Genomic DNA, 23,670 nt, shown 5'->3' with positions numbered 1-23,670 from the left:
TAACCTCATGAGTCAGATTTTGTGCAGAGATTGACTTTTCAAACCGTTTAGTTGGGTGAATGAGTTTGTTAAGTGCAAAAATGATTTTATTCCCGTTTCTTTGCCTAGACTGTTATTTAGTCTACCCTGTTTTCCCAATGGTAGAGGTTAATGAGGTTCAGATGTGAGTGGAATTCTATATAAAGCAGGGGAGATTTTGACTGCCGAGTTCTTCTGTTTTGTGAAACAATGGTTGAAAGGTGATGCCAGAAAATAAAGCACAATTAAAAGAAGCTTTAACAGTCTGCAGATGCTGTCTTCCTATCACTTTCCTTGCTGTCTATGTTGTGCTGCCTCACACCCCTCCAAGATCAAATGTACAAATCTAGCTAAGGTCACTCATTTCATTTTTCAAGCTTCCATGTTAGCTTGAATTATTTGTCGAGCAGAAAGGCAACTTTTAAAATCATTCTCTATCTCCTTCCATATTCACCTACTGTGCTAATATTCACTCCTGTTTTATCCAGATGCTGTCATCTCTTTTCTTAACGTTTTTGCTTCTTTGGTGGAGAGAACCCCTTCTCAGATGATAAAGGTATGACCAAATATATATTGAGTCTGAAGGAATAGATGCAAATTTAAATTAGTCTCCACAGTACAGGGATGCTTACGAATTCTCTCCTCCACCTTTGGCCCACTACAGCACACATGTGGTTGGTCTCTGATAAAGGTTATTATAGATGATTATTGTGTTAACATCTATAATTTTGCCATATTTTGTTGTAGTGTTGATGTTTTCTGAACTTAATTAAGAAATTGTTTCATTATTTCTTTTTAACTTTATTAAAGATTTTTATCATTAATTTTTATGTTTGTTTTCTGTTAATGCTGCATATACTTACAAATTTCCCACATATGTATAAATGCAATAAAGGTTAATTTCAAGTCTAAATCATCAGCATCAAATAATACAACGAATGATTCAGAGGCAGGAAATTGATTTAAAGTTTACAGTTTGTTTACAGTAAACAAGTAAATAGTGGCATCTAATCATAATCACACTGAAGCTGCAATTGGTAAGTGCAATAAAAATGTTATATGGAGTATACAAGGTGTGCGGTTCATTGAGTAACTACATCAGTTTTCTCAGACCCTCGGGAGGCCCGTCACTCTTGGTGTTCCAGATGCTCAATAAAAAACATTTCTTACACATTTTACAATAACAGAATAAATTATTTAAATAAACAAGTGAATAATAAATAAATAAATGATAGAAAGTTGGTCCACTGTTGGTAAATTAGGAATGTGTTTATGTTACTTACTTTAAGAAGGAACAGAGGGCATTACTGTAAATAACTCCATAATCAATAAAGCCCACAGTAATGCGTGACAACTTGTGGTTGTGAAGCTACAGTTCACATTATTACTCACATTATATAAGGAGTGATCTACAATGCCAGAAGACAAAAGCAAAAATGTGATTGTGGACTACAAGAAACAACTGCAAGATGATATTGAACCAAAAGGATAGTCTATTGATTATTAAGACTGCTATAAAATTAATGAACACTGGCATTTTGTGTTGTTATTAAAAATATTTTAATACTTCCTGTTTCAGCATTATCTACTCTTTTGCATCATTTTTAGCAGAAAAATTAGGTTGAGAGCGGATATGTTCTAGAAAACATACAAACAGGAAGGGTTTAGGCTTAAAACTTTCCTTTTTGCTAAAGCATATAGTTAGGGCTGGACCAGGTGACCCTGAATCCTCCCTTAGTTATGCTGCAATAGATGTAGGCTGCCGGGGGATTCCCATGATGCATTGAGTTTTTCCTTTCCAGTCACCTTTCTCACTCACTATGTATTGATAGACCTCTCTGCATTGAATCATATCTGTTATTAACCTCTGTCTCTCTTCCACAGCATGTCTTTATCCTGTCTTCCTTCTCTAAAGCAAAGGGTGAGAGGTTTCCTTTTTGCTAAAGCATATATGCTTTAGCAAAAAGGAAAGTTTGAAGCCTAATCTTAAAAGTAGAGATAGTGTCTGTCTCCCGAATCCAAACTGGAAGCTGGTTCCACAGAAGAGGGGCCTGAAAACTGAAGGCTCTCCCTCCCATTCTACTTTTAAATACTCTAGGAACAACAAGTAGGCCAGCAGAGCGAGAGCGGAGCGCTCTAATAGGGTGATATGGTACTACAAGGTCATTAAGATAAGATGGGGTCTGATTATTTAACACCTTGTATGTGAGGAGCAGGATTTTGAATTCAATTCTGGATTTAACAGGAAGCCAATGAAGGGAAGCCAAAACAGGAGAAATCTGCTCTCTTTCTAGTCCCTGTCAGGACTCTTGCTGCAGCATTTTGGATTAGCTGAAGGCTTTTCAGGGAGTTTTTAGGACTTCCTGATAATAATGAATTACAGTCATCCAGCCTGGAAGTAATAAAGGCATGAACTAGTTTTTCAGCGTCACTAAGAGACAGGATGTTTCTAACTTTAGAGATGTTGCACAAATGGAAGAAAGCAGTCTTACATATTTGTTTAATATGTGCGTTGAAGGACATGTCCTGGTCAAAAATGACTCCAAGGTTCCTCACAGTGTTACTGGAGGTAATGCCATCCAGAGTAAGAATCTGGTTAGAGACCATATTTCTAAGATTTTCTAAGGTTTTCAGGGCCGAGTACAATAACCTCAGTTTGATCTGAATTAAGAAGACATCTCACAGACACTGACAGTTTTCCTGTTAATGTTCCCCCTGCTGTGTTTTGCCCCAGCTCTTTTAATTTAGTTATCAAACTGTTCACAAAAAACACCCCAACATCCTACAAGGTGTTTTGTGAATTCTGATCTTCCAGTCTCAGAAAGTATGGAAATAACAAACACACACAGAGGAAATCAGTCTCTTTTTTTCTCAAACTACGTTATTTGTGCTGTTTAATAAGAACACTATTTTCCCTTTTCTTCAACAGAGGATCATGAAGGTTCAATTTGTCTGCTTGCTGCTGTGCCTGTTTTCTGCTGTGGAGCTGTCTGCAAGCCAGGACTTCTATCTACAACATGTCATTGGACTCATGCAGCCAGACCAATGTACTACAGTGATAAGGGAGAGAGGAATCAATCATAACACTCCATGCAAAGATACAAACACGTTTATTTTGGCCAATGAAAGACAGGTCAATGCCATCTGTTCACGTGGTAATGGAAATGGAAAACAACAATATGAATTTTCAATTATTGAATGCAGGCATGATGGTCGCAGTAAAAGTCCTAATTGTATATATGCAGGTCAACGCTATGATCGCAGGATTGTTGTTTTAAAGTGTAACAATGGAGAGCCAGTTGACTTGGATAGTACAGTCCAAATTGGCTAGTTTTGAATTGTTGCTTTTTGCTTCATTTGAAGTTGACAGCCATCCTGGCTGCAATCTCATGTTATTGCTTATCATGATTTTTCTTCAGCTTGCTTTAAAAAAACAGTGAATAGTGAAAATGCAATAAAGCACTTTTTCTGCACTCAGTTGTCTTACATGGATTTGCTGAACTCAGCTTGTCTTTTTTCTGCTGAAATGATAAAATAAATTTATGAACCAGCTTTCTGCTTCAGAGAATTTCCATCACTTAAAATTTTACAAATTGTATTTTCCTACATAGATTCAAAGTGAAGCTGTCTCACATTTAGTTCAGTAACATTAAATAATGAAAAAATGAAAACAAAGTTTTCAACAAATGAATTAATTTCTATGGATTTTTCAAGGTTGATATTTCCTGTACCAAATATAACAGCAATGTAAGAATTTCACTTTAAACCTCTACACTCCTACATGTCAGGGAGAATAACTCTGAAAATGAAATATAATCTGCTGTAGAGTCACTACTTAGTGGGCAGAGGACAGTTATCACTTTGCTGGATGCTCAAAAGTTCTTTATTTGCTGCATGTATCTAAACTGAACTGCAGTCTTTCATTTATTGATATTATTAATAGTTTACCCATATTAGACTCTTTCAGTCCACCCGAATCACACAAAACAACATGTTACAAGCTGTTTTGCTGCTTCCAGTGTCTCAGATCTCATGCAAACAAGTGGCTGGCTCATTGAATGTTAATTTAGTGCATGTTATATCTCTGTTCAAACATAATGTTGTATTTATTTTGTCTTTATTCAAATAAGAGCATTTTTTGTTTGTTTTTATCAAATTCTGAATGAGCCGCAAAGTAGTTTCTCCTCAGAGCAACGTTCCCGTTAACTTTTGCACCACTTATTGAAGCAAGATAATGTTCCCATCAAGATAATGGGAACATTGTTACAGCAGAATAAATGTATGTTTAATCAAAAATAATGAAAAAAATGGTGTTTACTAAGTGAGAGGATTTACTCAAACAACATGTACATGACTTACACTTAACTGTGTGAAATACATTTGGATTTGCTAAGAGAACTGCGGCAAGACCCGGTGCTAAAATAGCCTGGATCTAAGCCATCAGCGAGATTTTGCTCAAACAAACACACTCCACAACTTTCTGGCTTATATCCACGTCTTCTGGATACTCACAATATTACTGACATATTGTTACAGCTCATTTTGGTAATGCCAAACACTGAAAACTTACCAAGATGGAAGAAGTAATCACAAGAGTGGTGAATTGGTATTTTTTTTAATTTTTTTTTTTAGCTTTAACTCCTTCTTTTAACATGATGAGATTTTACTGCTTTGAAATTTCATATATCTCATAACTTTTCATCTTTGTAACTAAATCACAGAATTTGAATTTTACAACATGCAAATAGTTTCTTGTTATTTTAACCGGTCCCACTCAAACAGGACTATAAGACCCTCTGTGTGTTTACACAGTTTGTTGTGTGATTGCATCTTCTTGCTTCGTCTTGCTCCTAGTCTTGTTCTCTGAGTCAGAGAGACTGAGGTCCATGGTGCCATGTAAAACTACTTTGAAATTCTGACTGTTTGATAATAAATGATGAAAACTTGTAATTTGAGCATATTTGTCTTCTCTCATAAAAAACCCAGCAGCACAGGGTTTATGAAGGTACTAGCTAGCCAATATTTGTGTGTATGCTGCTGCCTCTCGTCTCGTGTTACTTAAAAAATTAACCCCACAGCTTCAATAACCGTATCTAAAAATCTCTCAGTGAAAGTTACGGTTGTAGGTTTGGAAACATTTTGGGGTAGCCAGTGTTAAATAGAGACAGGGCCACATTCTTTATCTAGTCATTGTAATGAAAGAAGCACATTAAAAACTATATGAGAGTTTGCTTTTAACAAGCATGTAATGACTCTACTTAGTTTAGGTAGTCTTAGGGAGTCAAACTGAAAGTAGCATTTTGTGGATGTTTTCCCTGCTGCCCGATCCCATCAGTCTCTTAAAGCATCATTTTTTATGCGCCCTGGTGTGACAGAGGTTTCATGGCGCTATCAGCACATCAGGTATATTACGGTTGAAAACAAGTGCCCGGCCTTCCAGTGGGTGTTCGACCCCTCGTGCACAGCTCAGGAGTCTAAACGACCCAGCAGTTATGGACATGTGTGTTTTTGGTGTGCTGTCCCTCGTTCTCCCTGCTTGCAGGTGTGTGTGTGTGTGTGTGTGTGTGTGTGTGTGTGTGTGTGTGTGTGGATGCCGGCGTTTCTGAGAGCACCTGTTTACAGGCACCTTCAGGCCTGGTGGGTGTGGCCCTGCCAGGTGGTTGGCCACACCTGAAGACCATCACACAGCTGATCAAGCCTTGTCGGAGGAGCTACTTAAGAATGCGGTGGCGCTCTCTCTGATGCTGGATCATTGCGTGACTTCACGTTAGTCTCTCGGCCAGTCAGTACGGATAGTCTGCCGCATTGTATGTGTCTTACGGCTGCCTGTTTGTTATCTCCCCAGGAGAAGCGTGGAGACGAGAGGGCAGCGAGCACGGGGTGCTCAGACACTGAGGAGCGGAGACAAGGAACACTAGCAGTGGGAAGAGGACATTTCACGGGAGTCGGGAACGCACTGCGGATTTATTGTTATTTTCCATTCACTGTAAATAAACGCACTGCTTGCATTCAGAGCTCCGTGCCTGGCTCCTCCTTCCTCACATCCCCACGGTTGACGCTGGCCAACCGTGACAAATAGCTGTTCTTAGATTCATTATTAGTTCAACATTGACAAATAGTAGTTGACTAATATCAGGAGCCAAAAAGAAAACAAAAAACAAACTAAATAAATATTTCAGACGCTGAAAATAAATTATTACGGTCGTTTAAATTTGCTGTCAGCAAGTTAGGTCTAATACATGTAGTCAATCTAATGAATCAATATTACATGTAAAAAGTGCAGAACTGAAAATGAAACTAAAATATAACGGTAAATGAACTGGTTCTTGTATAAAACCTTTCTACTCTCTACAACTTGCCTCATTCATGCACTCACTTTTTTCTATGCTTTTTCTCTGTAAGTGCTTTCTATCTAACATTAATACGCATTCATCCTCCCGATGGATGCATCGGAGAGCAACTTGGGGTTAGCATCTTGCCCAAGGATATTTGGCATGCAGGCTGGAGCAGGCGGGGATTGAACCAGCAACTTTCTGATTAGTAGGTTTCCTGCTCTACCTGAGCTACAGACACCCCAATTTGTGGTGCTCTGGAAACAACACGTTCTCATCCCAACAGGTAACGATGCTATGTGACAAATCATCGGTATGTGTAAATGTGTTTTTTGTTCTAATCATGAATCGCTTTGTAAAACAAGACCTGATAGGGTTAAGGTTAAAGTTATGGTTAGAGTTAATGTTAGGGATAGGGCTGGAATGGACGGCTGGAGCCTCTCCTCCAAGTGTGTGTTACTGCCGCGATCAGCATTCTGTTGTATGCTTTTCTCTGTAAGCGCTTCGAGCCTGTACTTTTTTGCTTTAGCTGAGTAATGAAGTTGAATCAGTACTTTAACTTTCACTGGAACAATAGTATTTTTACTTCTACTTAAGAATGTCTGATCTTTTGCCAACTCTGGCTGTCTCTCAGTCTTGGAATACCCACTTGTTGTCCAGCGGTGTCCTGGGAATATGGGAACTAGACAGACTGGGGAAACAATGGGAGGAGACACAAAGATGGAATCACTTTTACCATCTTTGATGTATTTGCTGGTCGTCTTATTTCTTCTATTTTGCAAGCACAGTGTTGCAATCATTGTCTTTGTGGTACAATGACACAGGTAGAATGCAGGTGTTTTCATGTAACACGATGCCAGAAAGATGAGTAATGTGTTTTGAAGAGAAGATAAAACATCATGTTTGAACAAAGATAAGCAGCAGACACGTCTGTGTGTGAGTTATTCAGGTTCAGTAAGAAGGTAATATGTCTGCAGAATTTGTAATTCTTATGAAGATATTGCTTGTACAATAAATAAAATCCCTTTAACTTCTTCTTCTGGAGAGTGTCTTTATATATTTAGTCATTTATTTAGGCTTTATTTAGTAGTAACGCTAGTCGGGGATATATATCAGAGTTTACTTTCAGATATGAGCATTGTGTTTTCTGTGGATGAATGAATGAATTATTTATTTATGTATTTTTTGAAAGACTGGCTCATGTAAAATCTCTGAAAGTATGACACAGCTCTCCTGTTACACTTTATGGACTCCTGAGCTTCACCATGAGGGCCTGTCTTTATTCACTGAAATCCACTTTTATAATGAATTCACAGTAATCACTGACACCTTCAGAGCATTACATTCATTAAAGACGTCTTCTACACCTACTCTTCCAGACGACCGACACATACTTCAACCACTGCAGGTTAACCAGCCACTCATCAGTAAAGCAAAAACTAAATGTAAATGTCCTCATGTGGAAAAGACTGAAACACAACTCCCACATATCACTAATGTAACAGATCCATTTAGGGAGAGTGAGAACACTAGGCTGGATGTGTTTTAATGCAGGAACATTCATCATGTCTTGAGTTCAACAAATCATTTACATTGAATATGTGAGCTGGATGGTTACACGATACAATGTGATTGTCAACAATAACTGCAATGAACGCTGGTTTGAGGGCGGAGTCAAGGAGGCCATTTACGTGAAAAGGGAAAGACCCTCTCTGAATCAAGGAGGGGGCCTAAGGGTACATCTGTCACCATCTTACAATACGAAGCTGTAAAAAAGTAATTATAAAAAAGCATTTTTGTAGCTGAATGTTACTGGATAGCTGTTTCATCTGTAACACATCAAAATAACCTGCTAAGGTTTAATAGGCTATAAGGAACACACTCACTTCCTGAGCCCTGGGCAATAAGAGACGTTTTGTGTTTTATAATTTATTGATATGTTTGATCCTTTCTGACCTGCGTTAATGAAGCAGTCATTAGAGCACCATGTCCGCTATAATAGTTCTGTAGTTTGATGCTTGAGTCGTTGCAGACTTGTTGAAACTCCCTCACCCGTCAAAGCAGCGTCTTTGTTATTGGAGTCCAGCAGATGGCAGTGTTTCACTGTCTGACGGCTGTCTGAAGCTTCAGCTGGATTATCCGTTTGCTATGTTTGCCATGTTACAGTGGGGAGGAAAAACTCCTTTTTAACAGGAATATCTAGACATGAGTGATTACTGCAGTGGGGCACTATCTGTGCTATCTATAAGAAATGTTAGCAACAATAAAACTCTGAGGATCAGGGCTCCATTTCACTCCAGTGTTCAGTGGCATTTTAAAAGAGTGAATACCGACGCTGAATGTCTTTGTAAAGCAAAAGCACTTTGTTAGCCTTTACAGAGCAAAGCTATGGATCAATGTGCAGTGAAGAAAAATCCAGGTGGCCAGTCTGTCCTTTCCTAACCAATCACAGAGCTCCTTACATTGTTGCGCTGGAGAATAACTAAATATAATATAAAGATGATATTGAAAATAATCTTTTGTAGAGTCACTACTTAGTGGGCAGAGGACAGTTATCACTTTGCTGGATGCTTTAAAGTCGCATGTTCTGTATTTGCTGTATGCAGATTAACAGGATATTAACAGATTAACAGCTTTCATTAGACTTCATATGATAATCAGATAAGATAGAACTTTATTAATCCCTTGGGTGGGTTCCTCTGGGAAATTCGGTTTCCAAAAGCACAGCACCGACAGAAGTTACAGTTACAGAATGAATGTTATATATATACATACATACACACACATATATAAATACAGAGACAAATATAAATAAAAATAAAATATACGAAGGGGATAAATAGAATAAATAGGAATAAAAAATAAAAATACAAGTGAATTGCACATTTCAAGTATTGAGGTCTATTTGCACCATTGACTATTAACAAAAGTATTGCACAAAGGTATTGCACAGTGAGGTGAAGAGGCACTACAGCTTAGTTGTTCCCCCCTCCTTTGTCCTCCTGTCTCCCCTCCCTCTCCCCTCCAGAGAGGAGTTAAACAGTTTGATGGCGTGTGGGACAAAGGAGTTTTTAAGTCTGTTAGTTCTTGTCTTGGGGAGAAGCAACCTGTCACTGAACAGACTCTTCTGGTTGTTAATGGCCGTGTGCAGAGCAGCATTGTTCATAATGTCCAGCAGTTTTTTTAGTGTCCTTTTCTCTGCCACTGTCACCAGAGTGTCCAGCTTCATGCCAACCACAGAGCTAGCCCTCCTGATCAGTTTCTCCAGTCTGGATGAGTCCTTCTTTGCTGTGCTGCTCCCCCAGCACACCACAGCATAGAAAAGTACTCCAGCAACCACTGACTGGTAAAACATCCTCAGGAGCTTCCTGCAGATGTTAAAAGACCTCAGCCTCCTGAGGAAGTACAGTCGGCTTTGGGCTTTTTTATACAGGTGCTCTGTGTTGCATGACCAGTCCAGTTTATTGTCCACCCACAGCCCGAGGTACTTGTACTTGTTGACCACCTCCTCCCCCTCTATCTGAACCGGCAGTGGACCTGCTCTAGACCTCCCGAAGTCCACAACCAGTTCCTTGGTCTTTGAGGTGTTGAGTTGCAGGTGGTTTGTGCAACTCAACACCTCAACAGTGAAGTGTTTCTCTTTCAGTGTTTATTCTTGGACATGGATATGCATATACATGGATTTTATTAAAATATGAAATTATTGTGTAAATAACGCTACATGTTAGATCAAAAGTTAGTAGAATTACAAAGGGTTTGTAGATTGTAAATGCAAAATGAGTTTGATTAGCCTGTAGAAACACAAAAGAGAGTAACAGGAAGTGTGTGTGTGACAGGACCTTTGCATGCCTATAGAAGGAGTGAGCACCCAGAGAGAAAAACAGAAGAGACAGACTCTAGCCAGATGAAGCAATGGAGGCTTTAAGAAAAGACATGAAAATGATATTAATGGTATGGTTTAGTGTGTTAATATAGGCCACAAATAGATAAAGGTGGACTTTCCTCAACCTAGAATTTTGAGCATAGCAGCAAAACCATAGATTTAACATAATTGGGAAAAAACAAGCCAAAGTTTGGCTTAAAATTTTACAGCTTGACCTCCCACTTATCCCGATCCTGAGAAGAAGCTCAAAGGACAGTCAATCTCCTGATGAAGACCAACAGAGCATCGTGAACCTGAAGAATTAACAGCAGGCTGGTAAGAACAGTGTGACATAACTGTTTAAAGGCATTGAATGTGATATTTTGCCTGGCTGGGACTTAATCTACAAGGAAAATACTGAAAGGAAACGGAGAAGAAACAGATTGTGTTTGCTGGAGATTTAAGACAACAAAGGACACTTTGAGAAGGGTACAGGGGCCAGTGGGAAGGTGAAGCCCAGAGGAGTATAATTGGGTTGAAATTGAAGCCTGAAAAAGGCCCAACAGAGACTGTACTTCCTGAGAATTCTCAGGAGGAATAACATCACACAGAGACTGCTGGTGTCCTTCTACAGAGCCACCATTGAGAGTGTTCTAACTTACTGCATATGTATTTGGTACACTAGCTGCACAGGGGCTCAGAGGAAAGCACTCCAAGGGATCATTAACACCGCCCAAAAGATCACTGGCTGCCCTCTCCCCACACTGGACGTTCTACACAACGCCCACTGTTTTAAAAAGGCCCAAAACATCATAAAAGACACCTCACATCCTGGCCACTCCCTGTTCGAACTGTTGCCCTCAGGCAGACGGTACAGGGCAATCAGAGCAAGGACTAATAGACTCAAACACAGTTGTTATCCAACTGCAATAACACATCTGAATACTACAAAAAAAATGTCCATCACGCCACTCTTGTGTTAATCTATGCACGGTCTGAAGCATGTGTGTGGGAATGTATGTGAATGTTTTACTGTTACATCTTATTAGTATTTTAAGTATTCTATCTATTTTATTTATTGAATTTTATTGTTTTATTTATATTTTGATATTGCTAGGGATGATGCAATGATCGGGGACCATTCTTCATTTCGTTGTTCTCGTGACAATGACAATAAAGTTTCTGATTCTGATTCTGAACTCATGATGGTGTTTAGAGATGTCCACCAGAGCACAACAAAGAGTCTCTTGCAGATTAAACCCAGGCGATAAGGTCCATACCAAGTACTCCTAATGACGCCAACAGTTTGCAAAATCGCTGAGAGGCCCTTTTGGATCCACCAGAGCCATTGCAAAAAAGTGGAAGTGAGTGACAGCATAACCTAAAAGACACCACCACCCCGACTCTTTGGTGATCTACAGGTGAAGGGAGGGCTGATTGGGTATATCCCGCCTTCTACTTCTCACCTGTAGTCTACTCACCAGAGAAATCGGTGTGTCTGGTCATCATGAAGATTATTCTGTTTACCACCTTGGCCCTGCTGCTTACAGCATGGACTCTGATGCACTTAATGGATCAAGAAGCCAACTTGTATAGAAGGACATGGACATATGACAATTCACACCTGGTCGAAGTGACACAGGACCACATCCATCCCTGGATGAACAACGCCTGATACAGATATATATGCTCACACATGCCTACTACAACGCAGCATGCTATATTATATGGCAAACCTATGAATATGACTCAAGTGACATGCGCAGCAAGCTTTGCCAATCTAGATTATCAATATTCAGGAATTGTCCTAACCACAGCGACCCCCTGACTATGGGACTATTATTTTGGGCTGTTTTTAAATGCATCGACCACCATCAACAAAGAGCAACTTCTCCTCACACTTGTCCAGCTGTCAAACTCTGAAAGAGTTACAGTTTCACCACTGAGCACTTTGAATGGTTATTCTTTTATTTAAAAGCACTTATTCTAGCTGCATCATCAATACGACAAAAACTGTGACTTCAACAAAAATGTATCTAAAAATATTTAGGGGGAAATGTTCCTACACCCCTCATGTAAACGTTACACCTCCAAAAGGGAGAAATAATCAGAATAAGGCGTAATCATTGTCCTGATAATAATGACCATGAAAATGAAACTAGGCCTACCTTTAGTTCAGCACACTCAGTGTTGCATAAAGACATGCGAACATGCCATCATCCATTCTGGAGCCTACTTTTAAAAAGAGCGAGCTGTTTATTCTGGCTGAGAAGCAAACAGAACCAACCATGAAAACCTAAACTGGGAAAACACTCGGAAACCTTGAACACTGGGAATATGGAGACACAGGGGGTAGGTGAACAGACACTCTGACAAAGGACAGAGGAAAACAGAGACAATATATATAAGACAAGAAGTAACACAGACACCCTTTTCGGTGACAAAAAAGAGAAAATATCCAGTGAAAGGCAGTTCTCTTGGAAAAACTGCCTTATTGATGTCAACGGTCAGAGAAAAATGTCTGATAGGAAGGCAACCGTAGCTCATACAACCATTTGTTGCAACCAAAGAATGCAGAAGAGCGTTTTGGTCAGCTAAGAACAGGAAATTGAAGCTACAGTTCTCAAAATTTGACATGAGAAGATTGGATAAATGTTGCCTGGTCTGATGAGTCTTGATTTCTGCTCTGACATGCAGATGGTCGGGTCAGAATTTGGCATAAATAGCATGAAAGGATGGATCCATGCTGCCTTATGTCAGCTGTGCAGACTAGTGGTGGTGGTGTCACTGTGGGGGGGAGGGGCGGTATTTTTTTGCTGAAACGTTACATAGTGAGTGTGTGTGTGTGTGTGTGTGTGTGTGAGAGAGAGAGAGAGAGAGAGAGAACAACTTGAAACAAACTGCAGCAATAAGGGCAAACTAGTGCACAGTTATGTTTACGTGAGCGTTATTTTGTATGCATTTGTACAGTTCCATAACTGTGAGAATACATCGATAGCATTTAACTCTAGTAACAGGCATTTGTACCAGTAAGCATGAAAAAGTAGGGAAAAGAACTAGTATGTAAGCACTGACTAGTACTGTAAAGTATATGTGTATATAGGTCAATCGTGGCTCAAGAGTTCGCAGTTCATCCTGTAATTGGAAGGTTGCCAGATTGAGCCCCGCCTCCGACAGTCTCGGTCGTTGTGTCCCGGGGCAAGACACTTCACCCGTTGCCTACTGGTGGTGGTCAGAGGGCCCGGTGGCGCCAGTGTCCGGCAGCCTCGCCTCTGTCAGTGCGCCCCAGGGCAGCTGTGGCTACAATGTAGCTGCCATCACCAGTGTGTGAATGTGTGAATGACTGAATGTAGTGTAAAGCTCTTTGGGGTCCTTGGGGACTAAGTAAAGCGCTGTACAAGTACAGGCCATTTACTGTGCATGTGTTTATGCTCAAGTGTATGAATAAATTAGTCAGTTTGAAACAGTTGCAATTTAAACAGTAGAAGAGTGGCACTATATTTATATATTTATAAAGAATTTCAAACAACAATTAATTGATGCTCAAAGCAGGTTTATTTAATTAATATCCAGATTTCCAATTAGTTCCGAATTGATTCAGCAGCAAATCACATCACCAGTCACTTCAAGGCTGTATGTATTATTGTAAGGTAGACCCTACAATAATACATACAGAGAACCCAACAATCATATGACCCCCTATGAGCAAGCACTTTGGCGACAGTGGGAAGGAAAAACTCCCTTTTTACAGGAAGAAACCTCCGGCAGAACCAGGCTCAGGTCGGGGCGGCCATCTGCTGCGACCGGTTGGGGTGAGAGACTGAAGACGTTTGTTGTAGGTCTGATTGAAGGACTGATGTGATGGTAAGTTGTCTGCTGCTCCGCTTTGAATATTGAGAGATTAGTTGATGGATTTCAAGCCAAATTGTGCCCAAGTTTAAGACCACATTCATTGCTTTTTTTTGTTGATGTTATTGTTTTGGGCTTTTTTTCCACAAGAATTTCTAGCTCCCCTAGAATTCTGGCCACCCAAACGATGATTGCTGCTGAGAGAGCACAAGGTTTTGTCCCCCTGTACTATTCATGTCAGTGCAGGGGGTTCTCCTTGAGAGGCCAGGGTGGAAAAAGGGATGCTTCAGAACCTCCGAGGGTGTTATGCGCTGATTTGCATCCAAGGCCAACATTTCTTTGATTAGCCTTACAAATAATGTTTGGCCATTTTCCGGTCCTCGCCTAACTTTCAGCAGTTTTTCGAGGTCATTGAGACACTTAAGTTTTATATATCGAGTTTCCTTGGATCGATAATGTGTCTCGTATTGAAATTGTTCTTGGGTCCTAAATGTCCAGCGCTGTTTGTTGTAGTTATCCTCGATGAAGTAGCAGTCAGTGTACAGGCCAGACTCTAGGAGATGATCTGGTAGCTGACCCTGGGTTTCAATTATGAATTTTAAAACATCATAATCGTCTTCCCCAGGATAGAGAGGCACCCCTGTAGCAAGCTCCACAGCTACCAGCCCCAGAGACCACATGTCGATTGCTTTGTCGTATGGAATGCCAAGCATAACCTCAGGTGCACAATAACCAATTGTCCCCACACAGTCACCAGGAATCACTGCAGAAGCAGGACATGCGAGGCCAAAGTCTATGAGTTTGACTTTGACGGGAGACTCACTGCGGTTCACAACCATGATGTTTCCAGGTTTGAGGTCAGCATGCACTATTCCCACAGAACCCAGGTGGAACAGAGCATTTGCGAGCTGATGCAAAATTGGCCTGAGTTCTCTCATTGGGAGACCTCGGTTATTCCGGTCCCCAATGTAGTCCCACAGGCTTTGGTCGAGCAATTCGAAATTCAAGCAAATGCGCTGTCCATCGAGGAAATAGTCGTTCCATTCCACAATGTTGCACCTGTCTGGATCCAAGCGTCGTAGCTGCTCCAGGATGAAAATTTCCAGTTTTGCCTGGAGCAGAATTTCAGGGTCGCTCTTGTTGACTTTAATAGCAACGGTTTTGTTGTTTTTTGTATCGCGACATCTGGTTACCAAACCAAAGCCTCCTTCTCCAAGGAAAGCCTCTACCACGTGGTGATCTCCTAAAATGGCCCCTTCCGTTATTTGAAGATCATCTTCAGAGGCAGATGGGTTGGCTGAGGTGTTGATGTCTCCTTTTTGAGGAAATTCAACTGAGTTTTGGAAACTGCAGCTGAATTTTTGCAATCCATGACTTTTCCAGCTTGAAGGCTGCTGAGAGAGCACAAGGAGTTCTCCCCCTGTACTATTCATGTCAGTGCAGGGGGTTCTCCTTGAGAGGCCAGGGTTGAAAAAGGGATGCTTCAGAACCTCCGAGGGTGTTATGCGCTGATTTGCATCCAAGGCCAACATTTCTTTGATTAGCCTTACAAATAATGTTTGGCCATTTTCCGGTCCTCGCCTAACTTTCAGCAGTTGTTCGAGGTCATCGAGACACTTAAGTTTTATCGATCGAGTTTCCTTGGATCGATAATCTGTCTCGTATTGAAATTGTTCTGGGGTCTTAAATGTCCAGCGCTGTTCCTTGTGGTTATCCTCGATGAAATAGCTGTCAGTGTACAAGCCAGACTCTAGGAGATGATCTGGTAGCTGACCCTGGGTTTCAATTATGAATTTCAAAACGTCATAATCGTCTTCCCCAGGATAGAGAGGCACCCCTGTAGCAAGCTCCACAGCTACCAGCCCTAGAGACCACATGTCAATTGCTTCATCATATGGAGTGCCAAGCATAATCTCAGGTGCACAATAACCAATTGTCCCCACACAGTCACCAGGAATCACTGCAGAGGTGTTACATGCGATGCCAAAGTCTATAAGTTTGACTCTGACTTGAGACTCACTGCGGTTCACAACCATGATGTTGACAGGTTTGAGGTCAGCATGCACTATTCCCACAGAACCCAGGTGGAATAGAGCATTTGCGAGCTGATTCAAAATTGGCCTGATTTCTCTCATTGGGAGACCTTGGTTATTCCGGTCCCCTATGTAGTCTGACAGGCTTTGGTCGAGGAGTTCAAAATTCAGGCAAATGCGCTCTCCATCGAGGAAATAGCCGTTCCATTCGACGATGTTGCACCTGTCTGGATCCAAGCGTCGTAGCTGCTCCAGGATGAAAATTTCCAGTTTTGCCTGGAGCAGAATTTCAGGGTCGCTCTTGTTGACTTTAATAGCAACAGTTTTGTTGTTTTTTGTATCGCGACATCTGGTTACAACACCAAAGCTTCCTTCTCCAAGGAAAGCCTCCACCATGTGGTGATCTCCCAAAATGGTCCCTTTAGATATTCCAAGCTCATCTGAGCCGAAGGATGGGTTGGCTGACATGGTGTAAAGTTTGCGCTGTGAATTGGTGAGAAACAAAACTGAACTTGTTTTGGTTTCTCTCGTAAATTGCTCTCAAATCTTCTCAAAAGGGTTTTAGTTGCTGCAGGTCAACGTCCGTTAAGCATAAAGTAACAGGTGAGCGCTCCTATTTATAGGTTTTCGGATCAAAGCAAAGTTATGACGTCAGAAAGGATCAAAGCAAAGTTACCACGTCACAAGCGATCGAAGCGATTCTAATATGTGCGCATGCGCACATATGAGAAGCGATGGAAGGGTTCCATATTAGAAGCGATGGAAGGGATTCTAATATGTGCGCATGCGCATACACGTGCTTGTTTGTGTAATATTGTTCACACTAAACTTGACCCTAATCAATTTAATATCAGTCAATCAAAGAAAATGTTAGTTTTGGAAAATTTTAAAATGACATAACTGACAGTTAAAACATTTTTTGTTCATGTATTTGTATTTGTATTGTCTTCGGGGTTTTTTTTGCATACCACGTCAAGCTTTTCTGTATATAGTCATGTCGTAGATTTCGGAGCAAACAAGAAATTGAATTGGATTTTAATATTGCAGTGCTTGGATTTCGGATTTGGTGCTTAAAACTTCTTGAAACTGTAACCGTATTTCATTCACCACAAAGAACTATCTGATTGAATAGTTTTCTTATCAGATAGAGAAATAAAACGAGTCGCAAAGTCTAAAAGCAACATTTGTCTGCCTGGGCTGTACCTCTGCACGTTAGTCTGTTTCAGTGTGTGACCCCCCACCCCCTCCCTGATCAGTCGGGGGTGAGTGCGCTAATGTGCCTGGAGGCCGTTTTAATGAGTGTTTGCTGGAAAACGAAAAATACAAGAAGGATTTGTACGTTTTCACAACGGGGGAGTTGCGTAAGTACTAGTAAATAATTTTCTCGAGTGTGTACGTTACACATGTTATTTGTTTAAAATTGGTATTATTATTTTGCTAGCTAGCAAACTCGCGGGACAAAGGATTGAAGTGCACTCAGTGCGATACAATACGGTGGCGCTATTCTAACAGTTAGTTATTGCAGGGTAACTTGTAGAATATGCTGTGAATTGAACCAAGATTACACAGCAGTAGCAGTAATACGAGTTACTTCCCTCAAGTGAAAGCGTTAAACGTTAGCCCGATGCTTAACTAGCCAACGTCAGGCTTTCTGATTGAAGGCTAAAAGCGACGTTGTCACCAAGTAAACAGAATATTGATGATATTTTTGTGTATCGCTGCAGCCTTTTCAAGTATTAACCTGGTGTCTTTGGGAACAGCTTAGGGGGAAATGACGGTAATATGACTGAACCATATGGGAAGAAAGAATAGGCACTTTTTGTGCTAGCGAAGTTTCCTCGCTTTCATTCAAAATCTGTTTATCATTAAACAATTGAAACATAATGGCTTCGAGCTGACATTGAGGCCTGTGGGGCACTATCAGCCACTGAGACAGTAGACAAGTGACTATTTCACACTTTAAGGCTGCCTGTTTATTTAAGGGAGATGAACAGTACATTCTAACTGTACATAATAATATCAATGATGATAGATTAAATAAATGGGTTTTTGAAAGACGCTTGTGCATTTTTAAAGTCTAAAGTGTTGAATTGATCTGAGTATGTCATCTGTTCAAAGCCTCTCCCAGTCAGTGCTGTTCTCTATGCCTGTCTTACTCTACATGATGTTATTAGCACAAACACTTTAAAGGTGATAATTAGGTCTACAACAATAACACAGACTGCAATGTAGTTAAGCGTCTTACAGTTAGTTTTGAATGAATGAACTTAAAAAACAACACAAGCAAAGATCTGTCTCCTCCTGTTTTTTGTGTCACATAAGAAAGAAGCATCAATATCTGATGAGAAGACTTATTCATTTGGCCTTTCACGTGGTCTTACTCAGGTGATGCGAAGTGAAATATGCATCCTTTTTATGGTAATGTGCTGGAAAATGTTGAAAATGGACATTAAACGTGCTTACAAAGTGCTTGAATTTGATCCTGAAAGGTGTATGAAGCCAGAAAAAGTCACACTTGGAGTAAAAACCTCTCATAGCAAGTTAATCATATTCAATTGATTTGATGCTTTCAGCACAAAATTTAGCCACACAGTCAGGACAGCGTCTGATTTACCTTCATCGGTAAACGTGTTTATGCAGTACATAGTAACAGTGTGGCTGAGTCCTCTGGTTCAAATCAGTTCCAGTACATTTGGAGATGTAAGTCTTAACCTTTCACATGCATCGGGAAGGAAAAAACATTTAATCTTCACAGTACTGCCGAAGTGCAGCGATACATTGTGAAGTGCACATTTGCATTTGTCATACAGTACCGAGCAAAAGTCTTGAACCACCCCCTTATTTTTTCGTGTTTTGCCAGGTCAGTCTGTGTTAACGGTGTTATTAACTGCATTCTTCAACTAAAGAAGTGAGAACAAATGATGTGGGCTTTTGTTTTTTTGCAGTAGGCTGCAAGTAAATGTGTACAGATACAATTTAAAATTGGTTCTTTGTTAAGTTTTCTGGTCCTTTCCGTGACTTAGGTGTCTGTTTATGTTTGAATGTTTCAGAGATTAGTGTGAAGGGTCTTAACAGACAAAAAGTGGTCAAATACAAGCCCTGGATTAAAAATCAGAAACACTTTAAAAAGCCTGGAGAGCTATTCCTTAATACCACTTTAAAGATTACAGGGAAGTCCGGATCCCTGGAAGCAAATGAGGGATGGCTCAAGACTTTTGCACAGTGCTGTACATGTCATGTTCCCTGTTTTATAGCTCAGCTCAAACTGACACGTTCTCACTAACTGCTTCTCATTTTCTCCACAGTAAACTTTGACTACTTCCAGATACTGCGGGCCATCGGGAAAGGAAGCTTTGGAAAGGTAATGCAGCCTCCATTTTTCACGCCACTTGTATATTGTTTGCCCTTAATTACCCACCACGGTCGTCATCTCTAAAGAATCAGTGCAAGCGAAGCGAAATGTGCTGGGATTACACTTTAGTTCTCGTGTGCTGCTGTTATTTAATAACAGTTATAAATGCAGCTTATGTAATTATTTCTATAAAGTCAGTTAGAGGAGAGCCGATTTCTATTTCATCTCACTCAATCTAGGTGGGAATTTTGACCCCACGTCTCAATTTAATTACACAGCAGCAAAATTCTGCGGCTCTATTTGTCATCGCGCTCAACGGTTGGGCTGAAGGCAGGAGGAGAACTTAGTGTGTGTGTGATACACAATTGGGGCTGCAGAGATTGGAATAGTTTACCTTCATTTTAAATATCACTGCCCTGTGCACATTGTTGGCTTTAAAATTCAAACTTAAAGAGTTTGTAAGTAAACTGGCTGAGATGAGACAGACGATGCACCGGGTCCTCGTCTGAGTGCTGGCTTTCAGTTGTGCTGTTTCTCTTGCCCAGCCATGCACACACAGACACTGTGCTACACTTACACAGTGAGACCGATGCTCACAGAGACGTCCAGATACATTTTGTCCTTGCTGGAGGTCATCTTGTGTTTTTTGGCCCACTGTGGCCTCACACCGAGCTCCTGCTGTTTTTTGAACACTTTAACAGCACCAGTCTTTAGCTTCCTGTTGAACACACTTAAGTGGGGGAGGTGTTATTATTAGTGGTAAATGATTTGTGTATTTGTTGGACGCACCTCAGAGCAACAGGAAACATGACACGACACGCTCCAGTAACCTGCAGTCTTTACAGTGAGGACACACAAACATTAACCCTCTGCTCCTTACAGAAACTCTAAATCCTGTAAGTTTCTTGACTGCCACTTGGAAAGTTGAAACTTCAGCTCCCTCCACAGATTTTCTACATTACTGATGTCTGGAGACTGACTAGACCACTCCGTGATCTTATAGCACTTCTCCATTAGTACATACTCAGATCAGCTTGCTGTGACTCATTTTCCATTACAATCAAGTACCACCTAATGTGCGTGGGGTCATTACAGCAAAGCGGCCCGATGTCCATGTTGTCATTTATGAGCAACACGAATGCCACAACAAAGGAAGACGTCGCAGCGATGATGTATCTGTGGCTTTTTGTCACACTTGGAAACCACGGTGTTGTGCAGCTATTTGCCTTGTTGCAGGGTTTTAAAAAAACTGCAGTTTTGATTTTAGTGAAAGACAAAAGCCAATCCGTGGCCTGCAGTCTGACGATGTCACATTTCCTGACTGCTTGGAACCCCGACTAAGTCGTCCTGTAGCCCACATCATAATGTTTCCATCTCTCTGCTTGACTGCGGGGATGCTATTTTTTGCATCACACTCCTATTTCAAAAGGTCAGTTAAAGCCACATAATTTCGTTTCATCTCCCCACAGCACTTTCTCCAAAGTCTTCCCTGAATCATTTAGATGTTCACTGGCACTTGAGATGGGCCTATACATGTTTCTCCTTGAACAGGTAGCTACCCTATGTTAGCCTAGCTTTCTATCACTGATGCTCTGTGTGTATGCTGCTGCCTCTCGTCTCGTGTTACTTAAAAAATTAATCCCACAGCTTCAATAACCGTATCTAAAAATCTCTCATTGAAAGTTACGGTTGAAGGTTTGGAAACATTTTGGGGTAGCCAGTGTTAAATAGAGACAGTGCCACATTCTTTATCTAGTCATTGTAATGAAAGAAGCACATTAAAAACTATATGAGAGTTTGCTTTTAACAAGCATGTAATGACTCTACTTAAAAACTGAAAGTAGCATTTTGTGGATGTTTTCCCTGCTGCCCGATCCCATCAGTCTCTTAAAGCATCATTTTTTATGCGCCCTGGTGTGACAGAGGTTTCATGGCGCTACAGGTTACCTGAGCACATCAGGTATATTACGGTTGAAAACGAGTGCCCGGCCTTCCAGTGGGTGTTCGACCCCTCGTGCACAGCTCAGGAGTCTAAACGACCCAGCAGTTATGGACATGTGTGTTTTTGGTGTGCTGTCCCTCCTTCTCCCTGCTTGCAGGTGTGTGTGTGTGTGTGTGTGTGTGTGTGGATGCCGGCGTTTCTGAGAGCACCTGTTTACAGGCACCTTCAGGCCTGGTGGGTGTGGCCCTGCCAGGTGGTTGGCCACACCTGAAGACCATCACACAGCTGATCAAGCCTTGTCGGAGGAGCTACTTAAGAATGCGGTGGCGCTCTCTCTGACGCTGGATCATTGCGTGACTTCACGTTAGTCTCTCGGCCAGTCAGTACGGATAGTCTGCCGCATTGTATGTGTCTTACGGCTGCCTGTTTGTTATCTCCCCAGGAGAAGCGTGGAGACGAGAGGGCAGCGAGCACGGGGTGCTCAGACACTGAGGAGCGGAGACAAGGAACACTAGCACTGGGAAGAGGACATTTCACGGGAGTCGGGAACGCACTGCGGATTTATTGTTATTTTCCATTCACTGTAAATAAACGCACTGCTTGCATTCAGAGCTCCGTGCCTGGCTCCTCCTTCCTCACATCCCCACGGTTGACGCTGGCCAACCGTGACAAATACCTTTTCTTAGATTCATTATTAGTTCAACATTGACAAATAGTAGTTGACTAATATCAGGAGCCAAAAAGAAAACAAAAAACAAACTAAATAAATATTTCAGACGCTGAAAATAAATTATTACGGTTGTTTAAATTTGCTGTCAGCAAGTTAGGTCTAATACATGTAGTCAATCTAATGAATCAATATTACATGTAAAAAGTACAGAACTGAAAATAAAACTAAAATATAACGGTAAATGAACTGGTTCTTGTATAAAACCTTTCTACTCTCTACAACTTGCCTCATTCATGCACTCACTTTTTTCTATGCTTTTTCTCTGTAAGTGCTTTCTATCTAACATTAATACGCATTCATCCTCCCGATGGATGCATCGGAGAGCAACTTGGGGTTAGCATCTTGCCCAAGGATATTTGGCATGCAGGCTGGAGCAGAGGGGCATTGAACCAGCAACTTTCTGATTAGTAAGTTTCCTGCTCTACCTGAGCTACAGACACCCCAATTTGTGGTGTTTTGGAAACAACCAGTGGCGTGTCCAGCGGGGTGGCCTGGGGGGGCACAGGCCACCCCCCCAACCAGACTGGCCACCCCGAAGCTAAAACAATAAAATTCAATGAAATATCAAATGTATGATTATGTTTTCACAGTGAAGCTCTGATATCCGAGTGTGAGTGAATGCAGCATCGGCTTCTGCATTATGAGCATCATGTTAGCAAAGGTAGGAGAGCCAAGCACAAAAGACGGCACCGCAGAAAACAATGTTTTGGCGAAAGATTAACAGGTTAACATAGCTGGACTGGCCATCGGGCATACCGGGCATTTGCCCGGTGGGCTGATGACTTTTTCTTTTTGTAACGGCATGAACAATGAGACGTGGTGGATTGGCCAGATGCTGGCCGATGTGTAAAAATAACTTCTTCTCTCATTCTCTCCCCCTCCCTCTCCTGTTTCTACTTCAATCATGAAACTGATCAATGATCAGCTGATCGGCTTTTCTCTCTTGTTTGTTTATCGCCCACTTTGCGCCAGAAACAGGAAACCAGCGGATGTCGCGCTAAACAACAGCAGCACATTTACGCTTGATCAGCTGTTGTTAGAATTTATTTAATATTAATTTCTAGTATCAGCTGATGTTTGCTGGAGCCACAGCTGTAAAGCTGCTGGTCATGATGTCGGTTTGTATATCTGGTGAGAGGGAATCATGAAGATGAAACCAGGAGATGTCCTTACTGAATCATCAGAGCTGAACAGTGATGGAGAAACAGGTTTACCTTTTAGGTGACATGAATGAGTTGAAGGGAAGTTATGAACTGTTTCTGAGAGACAAATAACACCAGCATCCTTTTCTAAGTAGCTGACAGCTGGTAACTGTGCAGGGGCGGGTCTAGGAAAGTTTTGCCAGGGGGGCCAGGTAGGGCTTTAATAGGGAAAGGGGGGCACAAAGAAATACTTTTCTTTCTTATTCTCATTTCAAATATTTAGCTTTTATTAAATAATTATCTGAATCTTGCGAACAAAGTTTTTATCTGACGTAAAATGTATAGAAATCATACATATACCAAAAAGACAGTGTACATCGCTGTCACAACAGCGTTTGTTTTCATTCAAA

At 41.1% G+C, this 23,670-nt stretch overlaps 1 protein-coding gene and 2 long non-coding RNA genes across 3 annotated transcripts; 2 read left to right on the top strand and 1 right to left on the bottom strand.

Moving 5' to 3' along the window:
* Positions 1-5,417: 5,417 nt before the first annotated feature.
* Positions 5,418-7,384, top strand: LOC146681794 (uncharacterized). Its single transcript, XR_014918147.1, has 2 exons — positions 5,418-5,784; positions 5,864-7,384. It is a non-coding gene; the product is annotated as an uncharacterized LOC146681794 (long non-coding RNA).
* A 6,364-nt stretch (positions 7,385-13,748) lies between these two features.
* On the bottom strand, positions 13,749-16,795 carry LOC146681793 (uncharacterized). The gene has a single exon (XM_085449172.1). The coding sequence runs from the start codon at positions 16,560-16,562 to the stop codon at positions 14,226-14,228; it is 2,337 nt and encodes a 778-aa protein (XP_085305298.1). The 5' UTR covers positions 16,563-16,795; the 3' UTR covers positions 13,749-14,225.
* Positions 16,796-16,916: 121 nt separating this feature from the next.
* Positions 16,917-21,999, top strand: LOC146681792 (uncharacterized). The gene is made up of 2 exons (XR_014918124.1): positions 16,917-17,455; positions 19,400-21,999. It is a non-coding gene; the product is annotated as an uncharacterized LOC146681792 (long non-coding RNA).
* The last annotated feature ends 1,671 nt before the right edge of the window (positions 22,000-23,670 follow it).

This window comes from Copadichromis virginalis, linkage group LG23 (assembly GCF_057382275.1).
Source record: "Copadichromis virginalis isolate Kocher_CV1m ecotype Utaka linkage group LG23, C_Virginalis_male_GT1.1, whole genome shotgun sequence".
Taxonomy (NCBI): Eukaryota; Metazoa; Chordata; class Actinopteri; order Cichliformes; family Cichlidae; genus Copadichromis; species Copadichromis virginalis.
The sequence above is the reverse complement of the archived record's forward strand: the minus strand, read 5'-3'. Positions and strand labels throughout refer to the sequence as shown.

Coding starts and splice junctions, on each gene's coding strand:
- LOC146681793 (XM_085449172.1), bottom strand. CDS start 16,562: ATGTCAGCCAACCCATCCTTCGGCTCAGATGAGCTTGGAATATCTAAA.